The sequence below is a fragment of the Drosophila takahashii genome, chromosome 2R (assembly GCF_030179915.1).
Source record: "Drosophila takahashii strain IR98-3 E-12201 chromosome 2R, DtakHiC1v2, whole genome shotgun sequence".
Taxonomy (NCBI): Eukaryota; Metazoa; Arthropoda; class Insecta; order Diptera; family Drosophilidae; genus Drosophila; species Drosophila takahashii.
The window spans coordinates 32,303,944-32,322,551 of NC_091679.1; the positions used below are offsets into that span (position 1 = coordinate 32,303,944).

General features: G+C 40.6%; 2 protein-coding genes across 6 annotated transcripts in view; one reads left to right on the forward strand and one right to left on the reverse strand.

Moving 5' to 3' along the window:
• Positions 1-265: 265 nt before the first annotated feature.
• LOC108062252 (cyclic nucleotide-gated channel rod photoreceptor subunit alpha) overlaps positions 266-18,608 on the reverse strand; it is a 68,419-nt gene continuing 50,076 nt past the window's right edge. For 2 of the 5 annotated variants that reach the window (XM_070214022.1, XM_070214018.1), the window contains 7 exons: positions 7,056-7,207; positions 6,807-6,948; positions 6,578-6,727; positions 4,822-4,989; positions 4,320-4,563; positions 3,476-3,621; positions 266-3,408 (listed from right to left, as the gene is read on the reverse strand). In XM_070214022.1, the coding sequence (XP_070070123.1) occupies positions 3,098-3,408; positions 3,476-3,621; positions 4,320-4,563; positions 4,822-4,989; positions 6,578-6,727; positions 6,807-6,948; positions 7,056-7,207 (1,313 nt within the window). In that variant the 3' untranslated portion in view covers positions 266-3,097. The remainder of the gene's footprint in view (positions 3,409-3,475; positions 3,622-4,319; positions 4,564-4,821; positions 4,990-6,577; positions 6,728-6,806; positions 6,949-7,055; positions 7,208-18,608) is intronic. The other 3 variants (XM_070214020.1, XM_070214021.1, XM_070214019.1) reach the window with 3 other exon arrangements.
• On the forward strand, positions 15,795-16,468 carry LOC108062254 (uncharacterized). Its single transcript, XM_017148843.3, has one exon. The coding sequence runs from the start codon at positions 15,886-15,888 to the stop codon at positions 16,348-16,350; it is 465 nt and encodes a 154-aa protein (XP_017004332.1). The 5' UTR covers positions 15,795-15,885; the 3' UTR covers positions 16,351-16,468.

An 18,608-nucleotide genomic window follows, 5' to 3' on the forward strand; every position in this document is an offset into this window, starting at 1 on the left:
TGGTTCTCGAGACTCGAGAGTGTTGGCCTAATGGACTCGACTACTCAACCAGCTCGTTAATTGCAGGCGTCGGCAATCCGATGAGTGTGTGGTTTCGGCCTTTGTAATTGAACAATTTTGCGGCTTTTTCTCAGATCCCATTGATTACGACATGCAGTTGCAGTTGCAGTCGCAATCGACCGATCGACCGATTGTTGGCCTAAGTGGATGGATGAGTCGATGGATATTGTGATATCGGCCCCCCGAAGCAAAACGAAACGCACGATTTTCATGTATTAAGAATTTTTTTTGTTTTGTTTTGATTTTATTTGTATTTCAGTTTTTCTTTCTGGTTTTGGTTGCCGTTTTTATTTTATAATTCCATTTGTTTTGGTTTTCTTTTTTACCCTTTTCAGATTTTAGAGTGGTTCAGCAATGTAAACGGCTTTGAAACTCTCTCGCACGATAAGCTCGATTTACCTGCTGCAAATCGGGGCCTTGTCTGATCTGATCTGATTTATAGTGACCGATTTTAAAAATGCCTTTTCTCGCCCGATGATCTGAGAACTTTGGTGTTTCTCTGTGTTTTTGCTATGAAGTTAATGCTGAATTAATTTACTTTTTAGTCCTTATAAATTAATTAATTAATTTATAGTAAAAATAAAGCTATAAATGTTCTTCTTTTGTTTTGTTTTCTTTCTTTCATAGATCTCAATGCATCAAATAATTTTAAAATTATTATTATGTAAGCCATTCAAACTCGCCAACTATTCCTCCTTCACCTGGCGTCAACAACACAACCGAATCGATGTAGTTCCTTGTATTTTACGTTCAATAACAAATAGATATATGTCTATACGGGCTCTAACGGAAAACATTGAAGAAATCAGAGGGAATAATACTAACAGGGGACAGAGCCTCCGCCCTGCGATAAGCGTGCTAATAAGCCATAAAAATGTAATTTAATTTAGTTATATTATTCAACTTTAACCTTGGCAATAATTGGCTAACTAAGGAATCAAAAATACGATAAACCCTTAAAAGTTCTCGTTCAACACTTTTCTTGTTCGGTATAAGCTTTGTCTTAGATGAAACCCCATTTAATGTTTATTGTAATTATTAATTAATTTTTAATCCGTTATATGATATTCCAAAAAGTAATTAGGTTGAAAAATACGAAAAAAGAATTTCCTTCTATTTGTTTTCTAGAAAAAGGAAAATAAGTTAACCTCGATAAAAATCTAAGAAAAATCCTAACAAAATTTGAGCTTAAGTTTTTGGCCTTTATATTGTTGGCATGAAATGAGTTTCGTTCCAGTTTCCGTTTTCTCGGCAGATACTCAAACGTATCCTGGCTCAAACGCCTGCTCATTCTGTAAGGTTTAGGTTCTTATTCGAGTTAGAATTAATAGATTTCCTTATCAACTCAGCTTGTGGTTTTCAATATTTGGGGAGTTGACACTGAACAATTTTCTTAATCGATCGAGATTCGATCTTTTTTTGGTCTTCTCTGGTACACATCTAATGGTATAACTAGGTATAACTAGAATTACAGCTAAATCTTTTGTTTCTTCTTTATCGCAGGCCCCATATTATGGGGATTCGTGAACTGCGTTCTGTGTTCTGCTACAGAACCCTCTTGCCTAAATTAATCTTGGTTTTTTTTGTCTCAACTACGATCTTCAGCATTGTTTTTGGCTTTTGGGGCAACTAACTAAATTTAAATACATTTAGACCTTTAAATTTTTACCATATCAAGTGTAATGTAGATCATGTATAATGTAGATACTATATACGACAGTAGTACAATATAATATTGCATTAAAAGTGTTTTCTCTTTGACATATCTACTCATTAATATTGGTTGTATTAATAGTTTAATGTCCTTAGCGTTTTCTTTGAGTTTTCTTTATGTTTATTATTATTATTAATATAGTTTTTCGAGTGTGTGGTGTATGCTCTGGCAGTTCTTTTCCAATAGTACAAATATTTTGCAAATATTCACTTAGTTGTCCATAAATTGTTTATGCATTATTTTCAGTTGTAAAGTAAATCGTTTCCCATATACACATCTAGTAAATTTTTGTTTTTCGAATTACAATTAGCAAATATTACAATAGATATACGATTCATTTGTTACACCCATGAGTTAAAGTAATCTTTTAGTTATTTTTTCAGATGATCCATACTTATGTCATTGACCATAATGCTAATTGAGTTCCTAGAGCGAAAGTATTTACAATGGGAATTCGAATACCCGTTTCGGTTTGGTTTAGTAACCATTAAAAGGAGCGAAGAGCGTCTAGGCCTAATGATATCTATGTAAATCTCAATCTATTTCTGAGCTTAGTATGGAAAAAGTGTAAGTGTTTGGGTAACAAGTTCTTAGGGGTTCTGGAAAGAGTTCTCTCGGATTATCTACTAAAGCTTCTCCGATCGCTTGTGCACAACTAAATCAATTACAATCGTTTTGCGTATATTTTGATCTGAATTTCTTCCATTTCTATGTACAGAGAATATTCTTTGGCAGTGCCATTATTGGCTTTTTGCATTTACTTTTGGTGTTGCGGGATCATAAGAGATATTAATTGCACATCTTCATCTGGGGGGCTTCACATCTGACGCCCTGTCCTCCCCTCTCTATCTCTCTCGTTATGGCTCTCTAGAGCGAAAAGTATTTGGCACAGGTCTGAGTCGCCATTTCACTTTCGATTGGCCGCCCGTGATCCTCCTGATCCTGATTCTGATTCTCCTGATTCCTCCGATCCTCCTGCTGCTGTATAGCTGTTGCTGCTCCTGGTTATGTTTATTTTTTATTTGATTTTTTGTTTTTTCGTTAGTAAGGCAATTTGGATTGCATGCATAACACACATACACACAAATACAAAAACACAGTGAGTGAAAGAGACAGGGAGAAACACAAATACGAGACAGATAGAGAGTGGGAGATTGGGGAAGCGAGATGCGAGATAGATGCGATATGATGCGGTTTAATGATCCAAATCGCCCGATCGCCGGATGCAGTCAGTTGTTCAGATGATCAATGATGATCGTGGAATCATGAGGAACATGATATGTACACCATACCGATCGCCTGATGGGGCAGCACGCTCCCGTGTTATATGATACTCTCTCTGTTCCGTTCCAGCTCCTCCGTCTCGTTCTCGGGATCCACGCTGGATGTGGACGACACTCCGCAGATCTGCATCTCGATCTCGGCCAGTCGATTCTCCAGATCCCATTGCTGCTGCGAGAGCTTCGTATTGAGGGCCTGATTCTCCGATTCCACCGTATGCAGTCGTTCCCTCAGCCTCTTGATCTCATCCTCGAGAACTTCGTGGGAGCCCAAAAGGGGCGTGGTTCCACCACCAGCCCCGCCCACACCAGCTCCGTAGCACTCCAGGTGCGAACTGGAGTCGCAAATGTGACCTAAAAATGGGGATTATATGGTTACGGTACATTCTTTTATAAGATTTTACATGTGATGGGTGCTTACCCGTGTGGCTGGGCTGAGATTGCGGTCTTATCGAGTGATGTGAAGTCGTTCGACTACGTGGTCGTTCCTCGGATCCATGGGCACTGGGGCTAACCGATCTGGGGGAGTCAGTGGCCCGGACCAAGCGATCGGCATAACTACGTGGACTGCAGGGATTATACGTAAGATAAGTAAGTAAGTTTAAAGGGAAAGCAGGGTATAGTGCGGTCAAAATAATAGCTCAGATAAGAACAATTCGTTAAATATAAATATTTTCTGTGGAAAGACTCAAGAACTTTTAAAGATTTTATTTGCATTTAAGAAATTACCTTTGGAAATTAACAGGAATACTAATACTAACTCAAAGGTAGGATTTCTTAAAAAAGAGTTATAATATTATGTATGAAATGATTGCAAAGAATCGGCTTTAGAACATTCTTGACAATTTTTAGTTGCCGAAAAGTGTGCTACACTCGTACGATATACTTAGGGCCGTTTTCTCGTCCGCCTGTTAAATTTAAAGTAGGGTTAAAACTCTGATTTCCCATACGATTTCAAGGTTTCAACACAACTTTAAATTTAACAAACGGACGAGAAAACGGCCCTTAAAAGCAGTTGATCCTTTATATGCTATAAATGAACCTATTAGTTTTTGGTCTGTACAATTCCTTAAAGAGTTATGTAAGAATAATACATTGTACATATTTCTCATTGAAAAAGTTCTTATAAAATCATTTTTGTAGTAGTTCAAATATCCCGCTAGGTTGCAAACTTGTTAAAGGCCCCAGCAAAAGCCAGCATCCACAATTGCCCCACTTGAAGGCTGTGCCATTACTTTGACCGCTTTTATTGACGTTAAGCTCACCTGTACCCGTGCGTCTGAGAGGAGGTTTGCGTCGACTCCTGACGATGTGGCAGGTGCTGCTGCTGGGCCGCCTGGTATGGCTGCTGCAGCTGCTGCTGCTGCTGTTGCTGCTGGAGCGCCTGGTGGTGGTGCATCACCGTCGCCGGCGGCAGCCACATCTCCTCCAGAGAGGTGCGGCCGCAGCTCTCGACCAAGCCCGGCGTCGATTGACAGCGGCCCATGGCAACTACATTAAAGTATTTGACTGTGTTTTAAAATCAAAATCGTTCACAAAGGAAATCGATAAGAACGAAAAATGAAAGGAAGGAGAGACGGAACGGAAGGCGAAAACAATCGAATCGTGTTATTCTGGGGCAATCGTATTCGTATTCGTATGGGTATCTTTGAATTTCGAGTGGTATTTGTATTTGGGCGGGGATTCTGTTGGTTTTCTGGATGTTGTGGGGTTGGGGCACAGCAGGGAGGAGGGAGGTTGGGTGGATAAATAAGACAAGTGCCTCACCTTTCTCCAGCGGGGCCTTCTTGTACTTCTCCAATCGCTTGACGGCTATCGACTCCAGACGAACACGCGCCGCCGGATACTCCTTCAGCACGTCCCACATGTCCTTCTTGCTCAGGACGAAGAGGTCGCTGTATCCCACCGAGCGAACGCTGGCTGTGCGTCGGTTGCCTGTTTTTGTTTCGCATCGGGAAAGTTGGCAAAGCAAATGTTTGCCAACGCAAAGAGAAAAGTTTAATGGTCTTGCAAAGAAGCATTTCCCGGAGTGGGTCTGTGTGAGTCTGTGTTTCTCAAGTCAGTGTGTGTCTGTCGATTCTTCTTGTTGACTTGGGCGCACAAAGACATTAAAATTGCATGCCACACAACATGGATGTTGGGGGAAAATAGGAAGTAAATATTGAATGGGATCAACGGAAAAGATGTTCTGATTAAAACCTTTATATCCAAATTCGGTATATGCATTTCTGGTGGCCACTCGCCAGCAAGAAGAATCGCTTCGAAGGAGTAGCTTGTGTTAACGGGTCGTATACTTAATTGAAATTACACAACTCGCAATACAATTACGTGTGGAGAAACGTTTAAATTACGTCCAGGCAAAGCAATACAACAACAACATCGACTCAGAGACAAATATAGATAAATATATGTTGTATATGGAGAGAGAGAGAGAGAGACAGAGAGATTAAAGTAGAGACAGAGAGCGACTAACTAGCGTAAGAAATTGCGTTTCGGTGCCAAATTCCTGTAGGCACTTCTCACCCTTGAGCGCATACGAATGGAACCAGACCAGAATAATGCTTAAATCATGCAGAAACACAAAGAACTTTAGACAATTCGATTTCGCCGTCTCTAATTGCTGGGTGTATGGTGCTCGGGGGGATTTAGTGCAAAACTTTTGGGCCACCTCCTTAACTTTTGCCTGCAAATTGAGTTGCTTTCGCCACTCTTGCTGCTTCGCAAACTTAATTAGATGGCACACACCTTCGAGAATGCGACGAACAGATATCGCACATGCATTTGGATGGCGCACAATCGCGTTGATTATGATGAACTGAAGGAAACTAAAGGGTTTTACACTTGGCTGGCCAACTGTTACGCGACCTTAAAGCTCCATAAAGTGCAGTAAATTATTTTTTCCGCTTCGCAACCACAATTATTGCATCCCTTTTTTCCGAATATATATGCCTATAATAAAAATGTCGAGAACAATGAATGCGAGAGACCCGTGTGAGTGCATGCAGGTGCAATAATTGCATTTGACATTCATTAATTTTTCAACCCTGTGAAAACGGTGAGCAATAAAAATTCGTTGCATACTCTAAGGGCGGGCGCAAAAAACAAAATTGAACAATTTAAACTTGCAAAAAATGATCGAAACCGAAACAAAAAACGAACGAAAATTGTATTTCCCCTTATGGTATTAATAAATTAAAATGCAAATTCTATTAAAATTGATTCGAGTGCTCGGCTAGTTGGTTACATATGTGCTGCGGGATTTCTCTAAACTATATATGTATGTATGTTGCTCGGTGGGATCGGGGGACTCCATTTAACACTTAGTTGCACAATTTTAGACAATTACATTCCACACATAGACACCGATACGTTGTATGCTTTCTAGAGTGTGTGAGTGTGTCTGTTGATTAATAGATTTTTAAATTTTTCTATTTTTTTCTGGGCTTTTAGGGGGTTGGAAGGTTGTTGTAGTAGTTACGTTATCGCTATTGTTCCGCCTGTCGCACTAAAACGGGATATTTACCAAGTTCTTTACCTGCGGTGCCCATATTGAGTATACTAATCTCGCCAAAATAGGAACCAGCCTTCAGGGAGGCCATCACCGTCTTTCCATTGTCGGCCACCACCTGCAATCGTCCTCGATTCACAATGTACATCTCCTTGCCCACCTCGCCTAAATGGGGCGATTCCAATTGGAGCACAAAAAACTATTGAGGATTCCGAAACAATTGGCCTTAGGCTTAGGGACTCACCCTTTCTGCAGATATAGTCGCCGGGCGAGAAGAGCACGGGCCTCAGGCGCAGAACCAGTTCGCACAGGAATCCGGCCTCGGTGTTTTGGAAAATCTCCACCCGCTTAAGTGTATCTAAATGGACGTTAATTGCTATTTCAGCCTGCCGGGATGACGAAGGGCAGCAGCAGCAGCAGCAGCAGCGGGAATGGAATGGGGATGAGATTTGGCCTTTAGTAATGGACAAATCGTGTTCCGGCGTGTACTTACCTTTAATTTATCAGGAAGACAGGACACGGCGCGCTCCTCGTCCGAGCATTTTTGCGTAAGCCACAGGTAATCGAACCATTTGATGACCTTCACCTGCAGATGATTCGGCACACGTCGCATCCGCATGTACGTCTTCACGCCATCCAGCTTGGCTGAGACACGAAAAAGAAAAACCCAAAAAAATTAGAAGAGGGAGGCAACAAGAAAGGAAAATGTTTTATTTGTATTTGCTAAGGATTTTCCTGGAAATTGATACGCGACGGGCATACAAAGTGCGTGGAAATTAGGGGCTTGTACAATGGTATGCCGATGGAATGACGATGGTCAGCAAAGGTTTTTCCATAGAAGGAAAAAAGGTATCTTGTCTTCCGTTGCCAGGAGTTCTTTTCACAAAAATTGTATGTTAAGGTGAATATTTCAAGAATACTTCTCTGCAAATCTTTATAAATTTTACACACTTTTCTAAGAAACTGTTTTTAGTTAGACAAATATTTTCCACGTTTTTAATGCTTTCGTCCTGAGTAGATTTTATTTAAATTCTAGTTAATTACTATTTCCAGTTGCATTTAGATTTCTAATAGACGATTTCACATAAAATCTTAATATATTATTTGATAATATTTTAATTTGTTTGTTTCTTTCCTTTCTTAATACAAAAATTCAGATATTTGTACCATTGTACTCTGGACTTATCCCCTAATCGTTCAATCAAGACGGTCTGCATAAATTTGTAATATAAGGCTTTTAGCTGTCCGGCAGATATAAGTTCTATGTGGCCCACCTGGCGTATGCTCGATATTGATTGCTTCAAGTTAAGAGCAGCCTTCCAAGCAAAACCCATCTTGTGTTTAGCCGGCAATTAACAATACCTTCTGTTGGAGTGGAGCGCTCAAAGGAGCTAACCACTTTTATCGGTGGTTTAGTAGTGCCGTAGTGGTGCAGTTGCAGCTTAACAATGAGCGATGTTCGGTCGATTGGCCATATCTGTGGGGACGTGGGTCAGTCCATATGACCGGACAGGGAGATGGCTTGGGAACTGGACTCTGTTTGAGCAATATTGATGACAACTGGCTTTTGTTTTTAGTTTCCCACTCCGGCAATCCACAGCGAGTCATCCCCAGTCGATAAGAGGAAATTAAATCTCTTGGCTCGTCAGTGGTAACAAATATTGACACAATTTGTCGGCGCTTGCCAAAGGGGAATGAAAATGGCGAGTGGGCGGAGCAGCAGGTAGAACCCAACCGAACTGAACTCAACTGAGTGCTGCGTCTTTTGTGTTTGCTCGTGCAAACATTTGAAAACCAACTGACAAACAGGCAAACAGATTGAATACAAATAAATACCCTGTTACCGGGCTAAAAGTCCAGAGGGGGCGTGGCCAGCAACGACATCATCTATAATGCAATCAATCGTCAGCTCTCCTGCCGCCCCAACCCAACCCCAAAGCTCAAGTTTTCCCTGTTGGTCATTTGTCATCTCTCAATTGTCAAATGTCTTTTGTTGTCCAACTCAAATTTCAGCTCGCTTGTCTCCTAAGATTGGAGCTAGGGGATCAATGGTAATGGGGTAATGGAAATAGAATTTTTTCCAATAGGTGAATGAAATTGTAATAACTCATAGCTGAGATATAACCCAACAGCTTGCCCTGGAAGTGCATTCAACTTTAATCTTAACTTAAATTAAACTATGCAAAATGTTCAACTTTAAAGAGAAAAAAGCTCTGGTAAATTTTACAAAATTAACATTTGTATTTCCATGAATCAAGGAATAAATATATTTTACAAGCTCTATTAATTTAACCATAAATACCTTTAATGGCAATACAATTTAATTAAATCCAAAATAATATGGAATTGAGCTTTAATAAATTCAATAAAAACCTTTTATTAATTATTTACATGATTACTTAAATTAGCTGGAAACCGAAATAGTCAGACTCGGAAATTTTCATTTAAAACGTAAATAATCTCGAATGGAGCTTTATTTTCTGGATTACGTTTTCCGCTTGGTTTACTCATGTTCGTGTCCTACTTTTCGAATACTTTTTGCGGCACAGGCCGGGCAAAGTGAAAGATTATTGAATGACAGTGTCTGCCTCTTGGCAGCCATTACACATATCGGATATAGATGACGATAGAAATGGCGCACACACGTAGCCAGCCCTCCGTTTTTTTTATATTTCCCCCGATCCTGCTCCATTTCGCCATTTCCAACATTTCAGTGATACGAGAGCCATGCAAAATTACAACGATTTTTATTGCGGCGCTGCTTGAATGCATCCAACGCCCGCCGCCCGTTGAAATTTCCACACAATTTCCAACCCCGGGCTGCTGGCACGTCCTTTGCGGGTTTTTGTTACAATTGAAAATCAATCTAAATATTAATTGCATATCCTATGGCAGCCGGCGAAAATAAACAAATAGAGCACTGAGCTCTTTTGCTTTTGGCTCGTATTTTCTGCGGTTGGCTCAGTAATTGCGGTTGCTCTCGATAGACTCTTTTCCTGTCTGTGTTTTTTCGGAGCCCGGGTTTCAGTTTTCTGTCTCCTGATGGTTTTTGGTGTTTTTAGAAATTACTCGAGCTTTAATTCCTTTGCTTGCTCTGTGGCTGAACAGAGCTTATCCTGTTTCTTCCGTCCTGTTTCGTTTGGCTACGTTTCGTCCTGTTTCCTTTCTCCTCACCGACCTCCGCTCTCCTCTTCCATTTCGTTGCATTTTGCGAGCAAAATTTAATTTGCCATTTTTTGCCCTCAAGTCACTTGGCTGCGTTTGGCCAAAAAGAAGGGGAAAAGTGCATTTGGCTTCAGCATTCTGCTTATTTCTTATTTATTTTTCATTTTATGCTCTGCTTCGTCTACAGTTGCCCCCGGCGAACTTTGATCTGCTTCTGTTGCAATTTTCAATGGCGAATGGTGGTTCTTCTTTTCCTGGGTCGTGGCTGTGTGGCAGTGTCACCTCAAACTAAGCGCTGCCGTTTCCCAATAATTACATTTACTGTTTTGACTCGACTTTTGTCTCTCGACTGACAGGCGAGGACAATTGCCGCCGAAGGATCAACTGCACACAAAAGTCGCTTCTCAAAGGTGGTAGGCGGTGGTCTCTAGTGGCTGATATGCGAGTGTGGGTGTGAGTGTCTGCAAAAGAAATCTGGTTGCAAAAGTTCAGGCCATTGTCTCGCAACGAAACTGCTGCAGCAGGTTTCCCTACCGAACAAAGGGGGGATCACATACAAACAGCAAATATGCGTGACAAAAACTTGCTCTTCCTGGGCCACAGTCTTTTCATAAAACCGCCACACACACACAAAAACAACGCCCCCAACAACACATGCATTCAGAAAGATGAAAATAAAAAAAGAAATAAGCAGAATTGTGGGGTGTTCTAGCCAAGTGAAAATTGCAAACTAACTAGAAACCACTTAAGAGTCAAGCTGATGTGTTATGCCAAAGACGGAAGTTGTGCTCGGGGACCTGGAGACCCGGAGACCCGGAGACTGAGGACTGGAGGCAGAACAATGGCCCCTGATGGGAGATGGGAAAAAACGCTCTGGCATTTACTGAATGCGCACAGGAATCGAAGGAATTGTCTGCGATTATCACCCGAGTGCGAGTGCACAGTGTACTTGCCGCAATTCAAAGTGAAGGAGAAGTAATGGTCTGCACTTTCGCCACCTGCCGTTTCGACTGGCATGTTCCAAATACAGAAAACAAATATCATGGATTTGGCTTTGATAAAGGGGTGGGGATAAAAGAAAATGGCTTTGGAAAAACCATTTCAATTCACATTTTTTTTTTTTTTTTTTTTTTTTTTTTTTGGATTATATAGCATATTTTTATTTATAGCGTTGATCAACCAACTTAATGGTTATAAAACGCATAATTTAGAACATAGAAACAAATAACTGGAAACATAACATGAGTGTGGAAAGAACAATTTTATAACATTGACAGTTCTACATTACTGTCTCAGGACGCGGGTTTGATGGCGTCCTCTTGTCCAGAGATCACCAGGGTGTCGACGCTTCAGCCTTCTTCTTGTGGTTGGGTTTGCCAAGGATGCATTTCAATTCACAGGTTAAGATGCTTTAAAGCTGTAACTCTTGCTTCAACGAAATATTCATTTTCATTGCATACTTTTGAGCAATTACAAAGGTATCTTGCATTAGTAAGTTGTAGGTATTAGTAATTAACTTGTAACATTTTGTAGGCGATATGTTGCAGAATTAGCCAAATGCATTTCCATTTTAAACTTATCTCTGGTTAATTAAAATCATGGATTTTCTTACAAAATTCCAACAATAACTTTCAAGTAAAGCAGGAGAATGCAACCTAATATCTTAGCTTTATCTTGTATCTCACCGTTACTAGTGGTTTCCAACCTCCCCTCAAAAGCTATTCCTCTCCCTCTGAAATGTTACAACCAAAGTCCGGAGATATACGAATTTCCTTTGAATAGTGCAGATTTAATTTCAAGCCAAATGCATTCGGCCTCTGATTTTTGCACCTTAATTATGCATTTACCTCCGCTGTTGATTCTGTTGGCTGGAATGGAAGGGGATGGGATGCACTGGACTGGAGTGGAGCACCAAACAATGGCCGCCATGTGGCGAGAGGAGCTGAGCTGAGCTGGGCAAGGCTGATGGTCGGATGAAGTGCTGGGGATGGATTTATTCAGGCGGTAACTAAAAATAAATGCGGCGAGCACCTCGGAGCGCCAGCAGTTTGCAATAACAATGCGCATGCCAGCTGCATCAGGAGCTGAAAGCTGAATGCTGAAATCCTTGGGAAATTCGCCATTCAAGGATAATGGAATGCTTTGCCCTTAAAGAGCAGCTACATGGCGTAATACAACGGGAAAAAAACAAGCGGGGAGCGGGAAAAAATCGAGAGGAAGAAGAACAACAACTGGCATGTTCTAAAAATACGACAGTAAGTTGGTGTACATGCAGCTTAATGGGCAAAAGCGGCCACCAGCGGCGACTGCGTCTACGATATTGATTGGAATCCGCATATACATATACATATATCCCCACACAAGCACACTTACAGACACACACACACACGCGCGCGGTTACAACTGTGGGGCATAACCAGAAGCAAACATAAACTCACACAAACATAGGACATTGCTGTGGCAAGCAAAAGCAAACAGCGAAACGAACAACAAACACAAACCAAGCTGAACACATATACCCATGCAGAAAGGAGACCAGGACACTCACACACACACACACGCAGCAAGGGCGGGCAACTTAAAGTGGATAATGGACATCCCCCTTTCACCCGCCCACTTCCCCTCTTAAAAAAGGCAAAAGGGGGGCAGAAGTGGGACAGAAAAAAAAAGAAAGAGGTACGGCCCAAAAGAAGCTGGCTTAATCGAAGAAATCGATACCCTGGAAAGGTATGACAATCGTCCTTTGACAGATCCTGGCATTTCAGGACAGTTTTCATAGAGAAGGATGAAACTTGCACTGGAAAAATACATTTAATATCAGTATGTAGACTGATAAGAATCCATGATCTTTTAGGTTTAAATTCTCTCTTTGTTTTTTATCCAGAAGATTTTTATAATTTAATCGTTGATTAAATTATTAGGTAGGAACAAAGGATATTTCAATTATACTGGTATGACCTTCAAAAAGGTTTTGTGAATTACTTAAAAAAACTGTAAGGATATTTATTAATTCTTGATATAATCTTAATTCAGATATTCTGGATTATAAGAACTTTAATTAAGTTCTCCAAAAAAAATGGGAATTAGTCTGAAAACTTCCAAATGCATTAAGTCCTTGGACTCAGTGTAAGGTGAGGATATCGCCTGGACCGGGCCAATGTCGAATGGCTGACGCGCGCTCTTGGCTTAGTTCGTTTGCTTTTCGTCACTTCGCCTCGTTGCTATTTTTAGCGCCACCATTGTGGGCCAGCAGCAGCAGCCGCAAAAACAAAAGCAAAACCAAGAGAAGGCAACAACACTTTGTCCATTATGCATTTACCAAGTCGAAAGCGCTTGGCTAAAGCACTACAAATCTTCTCCTCGGAGCTCAGCTAGCTGCAACACCAAGCAGCTCAGCTCCTTTGGCCACCATTCATGTTTGTTTGCGCTGGCTTAAATTGAGCGCGTAAATTGTTTTAATTGCGAGGCCAAAAGCCAAGTCCGGCCAAACCAAGCCAAACAGACGTTAATTGTAAATGAAGACTGAGTGCGTTCGCTTCGCACTGCAGAGTGAGCAGAGGAAAAATAATGCCATAAATATTTAAAAACTAAATACAGCAAGAAATGAAATTGGACACAGAAACACTTTTATACACACACACAGTCAGAAGAGCGATGATTCATATGCAAACTGTCGGCATGCATCAATCAAGGTCCGTTGACAGTTTTGCTGACAGCGGGAAAATTTGCATAAAACTATTTACAATAACAATTACATAATGGTGCCTCGGGGAGGGGGGTGTAGGGGCAGAGATATGGGCGGCTGAATTTCCATAATTTTAAATGTCAGTTTTTGAAATGGTATTTGGACAGTTGCCAAAACAGGGTAAAATTCAATACACAGCCTCAATTCAAAGAATGTCCTGAAAGCGAGCAGGTTGCTTGCCACTGTGTGTTTTCTGCACTGAAAGAACATAGACCATTTTAGTCTTGTGTTTTTGATTTGTAAATATTTGTAAAAATATTATTCACCTGATTAAATTAGGAGCTATTATTTTTTCTACTATACTGTGATTATCATAATGATGACGTTTAAAAAAGGTTTTGTATGTGACTTAAGAAAAATGAAGGGATTTTTATTAATTTTTGAAATGACATTCATGCTGATTCCGGAAATTCTAAGTTTTAAAGATTTGATTCGCTATGCTTTATATCACTTATATATCACTTTATAATCGCACATTTAGACGGGATTACATATTGACTTTCTGGAAGTTTAGTAACATTTTCTCTCAGTGCAATCGGTCGAGTATGTGAGAGCTTGTCGATTATCGCAAGCATTCGGTGAACGGCAAACTTTTGCGCTTGTCGGCGTTAACAAGCCACAGCCATGCGTTTAACTAAGCGTGAATGTAACAGTGTGTGTGTGTGTGTTGGTAGGGGGTGGTGGAGGTAGGGGGTGTAGAGCCTGTCAGCGTGTGGCTAAAAAATTCTATATGTGCGTGTGTGTGTGCTTGGGTAGTGGCAACATTGTTGCAAAATGATTTTGAAAAAAAGAACCATCAATAACTCAAATATAATGACAGTTTTCCACTTGTTGTTGTCCTCTAAACCACCCACCGCCTAACCCTCCCCCAACCCCTAAGTAGGGGCCAAATGGATGAATAACTTAAGCCAGCTGCTTCGCCTTTCCTCTTTCCTCTTAGTGTGCGATGTTATGTAATGTAATAACGTCAATCAAATTTAAAAAGGCAGACCAACTATTTCAAAATCAATTTTCTCGCCACCCCCTTTTCCTCGGCGGGAAAGTGGAAAAGTGGAAAAGCGGCGGAAGGAAACAGCAAAGCGACCTCGGCTTAAGCAAATACACAAGCACAAGTTGTTGCTGCATCAGAGGAATCCTGAGTAGGATGTAGGATGTAGGTTGTAGAGCGGAGGATGTAGGCTAATGTAGCAGAAGAAGACCCCGGGACTCAGTCACTTTGCAAACAGTATCCCCCCACTAAGCTCCGAGATCTGAGCTCTGAGCTCTGACTAGCGCAATTTGCAACGAGGGACCGTGACACCGACTGAAAAAGTGCCTGCTTTCAGTTCAAATTAAGTTTAAACTTTTGACTGGCTCGTGGTTTTTGAATTTGGCCCGGGAGAAATGTATCATTCGTGTCATTAATCATTCGTCATGTGGGACGGCGACAACATTTCATTTGCCTATCATCTCGGCTGAAAGTCTCTCGGGGGAAATGCGAGCAACAAGAGCAGGCCTCAAAGTTGAATGAATCAAATGGGCTGCCGGCAAACTTATTTGCTAAGCCTGGAAATCCTTGACAAGTCATTGGCTTCCCGTCCTCCGAGAACAAAGGGGAGCTTAGCCCGAGCATTTGTTAAAGTCAAGCGAAAAAGCATTAGAAAAGCGCTATGATATGATAAATATGCTTAGTGATTTCTTACTTATTTGTATTATTTTTAAGGAAAAAAATTATTAAACCTAGTCTAATAACAAAAAAATATCTCTAAAATGAAATCGCCTTTTATCCGGCTCGAAGGACCAAAATGAAAAGAACATGGTTCTTGTATACCACCTTTTTCAGATCAACCAATTTTTGACGTCACTTATTTTAGACTGTTGATTGTTCAAATTTAAATTTTGTAACAATCAATGCAATCACTAAGGATTTTGCATTGATTTCCCTCTCAATATGCCCTCAAAGCAAGAAAAGGATTAGCCTTATCTGAAGTCCTTTCATGTTGACGAGTGTGGGAGCATCTATTCAATTTATTATTTGTATTTCCTTCGCCATCCCAGCCTGCTTGATTTTTTATGGCCAGCACTCCTGCACAACTACTGCCCATCATCATCATCATCCAACATCATTCCTGTCCCATGGCCGGCCACTCAAAGGCAAGCGCTGAATTGACAAATTGATGGATGGTTCTCCAAACGCTGCATGCTTCAGCATCTCTCCTTTCCTCGCTTTTCCTTCGCTATATATGATGCATTATTATTCCGGAAAAGTTTGCGACCGCAACACCAACAATTGCTTGCCTAAGTGTTTTATTAGCCATCGAGAACAGAGTTTGAGTTCGGTTGAGTTGAGTTGATTGTCAGTTTCTATACACATCGGTTTTTTCTGTATTTTTTCTCTCTTTTTTATACAATTTTCCTGAATTGCTTTTGGGGTATGCCTTCTTTTTCGGCCATTGAGCTGACGAATGAACAGGTCGAAGAGCTGAAGGATGCCTTCGATAGATTCGATCTCGACTCAAATGGCACCCTTTCGGCGACTGAGATGCGTTTGGCTTTGATTTCAGTGGGTCACGAGATCACTGAAGCGGAGCTCTACGATCTCATCCGTTCGGTGGCTGAGAGGGAGGGGCAAGAACTGGATTTGTCACAGTTTATGAGGATGTTGGCACCCCGAATGGCCCTTGTGGATCACGATGACACCCTGGGCCGCACCTTTAACCTCATCGATCGCGATCACGACGGTTACGTCAGCGGCCAGGATGTGCGTGCGATCATGCTCATCATGGGCGAAGTCGTAACCGATGAGGAAATCAAGGATATCTGCCGTGCAGTCGATATGGATGGCGATGGGCGCATAAGCCTGCGCGATTTTATTAGCTTTATGCATAGCCCCATATAAACTTGGTTCGCAATAAAAAATTTAAATGTTTTCCGAGGGCAAAAGTACCGAAAAAGAACATCACATATAAAATGTAAACACAGAGAACAATACTTTTAAATTTGAATGTTATCTGAGGTCTTATTGGAACCACTTCATAAAATTACCTTTGTGTATAAATATTGCTTTATTATAGGAGTTTACATTTCATATTGATATTTAAATTTGAATGCGGTCTGATTTTTAGCTACAAATTGAAATCTGATGCTTTGAAGTATATTTCTGTCTGCATGCAAAAAACCGAAGACGGCTGAATGGAAAACGGAAAGGAAAAAATGCAGAGCATAAAGCCAGAAATTAATTCAACAGCACGTTTCGTCCATTAAGCCGCCAGAGCTTTGCTTGCTGACTTTGCCATATCCCTGCGACTCCGCCCCTGCCACTCCCACTCCTCCTCCCCTGGCAGGACATGGACATGGACACATGGACACATGTGCAATTGCCTCACACACAAACACACACATGCAAAGTGTTGTGTAAACAAGTCAGCTGCCAGTTGGCCGGCAGCTGCAGGCGGGGCTTAGAGGAAAAGGACTAGAGGCAGAAGTCGGAGAAGAAGGAGCTTGGCCAGCTGAATTCAAGGTGCCACGCCCCCCTTCAGATACGCCCACCGGCGTCCAATTGTGCTTTGTTTGCTCCCTGCTGGCAGGAGGCCACCGAAACCACCTTGACTCGTTGTCGTCGAGAGTGGCTTTAATATTTTTCAGCTGACGCTGCTCTTAATGAAAGCAAGAAATGATGCCCAACGCTGCCGCTTCTTCTTATTCTCGTTTCCGCTTCCTCTAATGCGTCTTTCCTCTTGACTTGTGCACTCGGAAAAAGACTACGTTTCATTGATCATTACTAATCGTTTTTTCCAATTCCAATCTAATTTTTAGCAATCTCTGGTACTGGTTACAAATTGGTTTAGAGTCAAAATCTGCCAAGTGGGCCACCCCTGTTCCGAAGGTCCGATTTTCATCGAACTTTTTTACTTTTCCGGTTCACAACGAAAATATAAAGCTAAGTACACACGATGCAAACAATTTGCAGCAAGTTGAAAATAATTTGTAGCAAAAGTTTGCACAAATGTTTACACCTATGCAAATATTGCAAGAAAATTTCTTGCTTCAATAAATTTTTCTTTTGCATGCAAACTTTTGCACGGCTATTTCGTGCAATATATTGCGTTAGTGTCTACACGTATTTTCAATTTTTGCTTGCAGTGCTTGCGAGTGACACTCATTTGCAAGTTCCGTTGTTTTGTATTTTCTGTGTTATTTCTATTTCGTTCTGTATTTTTGCGTTAGTGTCTACACGTTTCTATTTCGTTATTTATATTTCGTTCATTCATCTACTGAAGCAAAAGATATCCGTAAAGAATTTAAAAATGTTTTTGTTTCGCCTGATAATGAAGGGTCATGACAATATAAACAAATATAAAATAAGTAAATACTACGAAATGTTCAATAAATTGTACTACTTACCAAATTTTGATTTTTATAATCATTTCCGTCGTCATTTTTAATAAATTTAAGCGCATCGTAAAACATCCATGGTATAGTTGTCCGATGTACCGTCTGCTTCACTTTGCGCACCTCTTGCAAAAATTGAGTACGCAAATGATGATTTTTTGGTTTTTATTTCATCATCACTTTTGTCTAATTTTTCAGCAATTTCGTGATAAGCATTTTGCTTCTTATGCTTATTTTTATAGTCTGGTCGCGATCCCACATGTTGCCTTGCTTGCTGCAATATTGCGACTACTAGCAAACAGCACATGCAAACAAGCAAGCAACTGACGCAACCAAGATAACTGTAAAATAATGTATACAGACGACAAGCAAAAAATATGGCTGCAAACAAATTTTGCAAGTTTTTTGTTTGCAGCAAAATGGTTGCACTAGTGTTTATACGTGCAAATTTGACTTGCAAATCAACTTGCTGCAAATTGTTTGCATTGTGTGTACTTAGCTTAAGAACTTCATTTGAACGGTTTTGCGAAATTTTGAGTTTTACCGGAGTTATAGGGGTCAAAACATGGCATTTTTGTCACTTTTTCGAAAAAGTTGCTCTCAGTCATTTTTTCATAACTTCCGAACGGTTAGAGATATCTTAATGATGTTTTCACTAATCGCTCAAGAATTATTATGGCTTTCCATAAAAAAATGTAAAAAAAAATTAAAAATTTTTTTTCTTAAAAATAAGTCAACATTTTTTTTTAGTTTTTATTTTTTTCA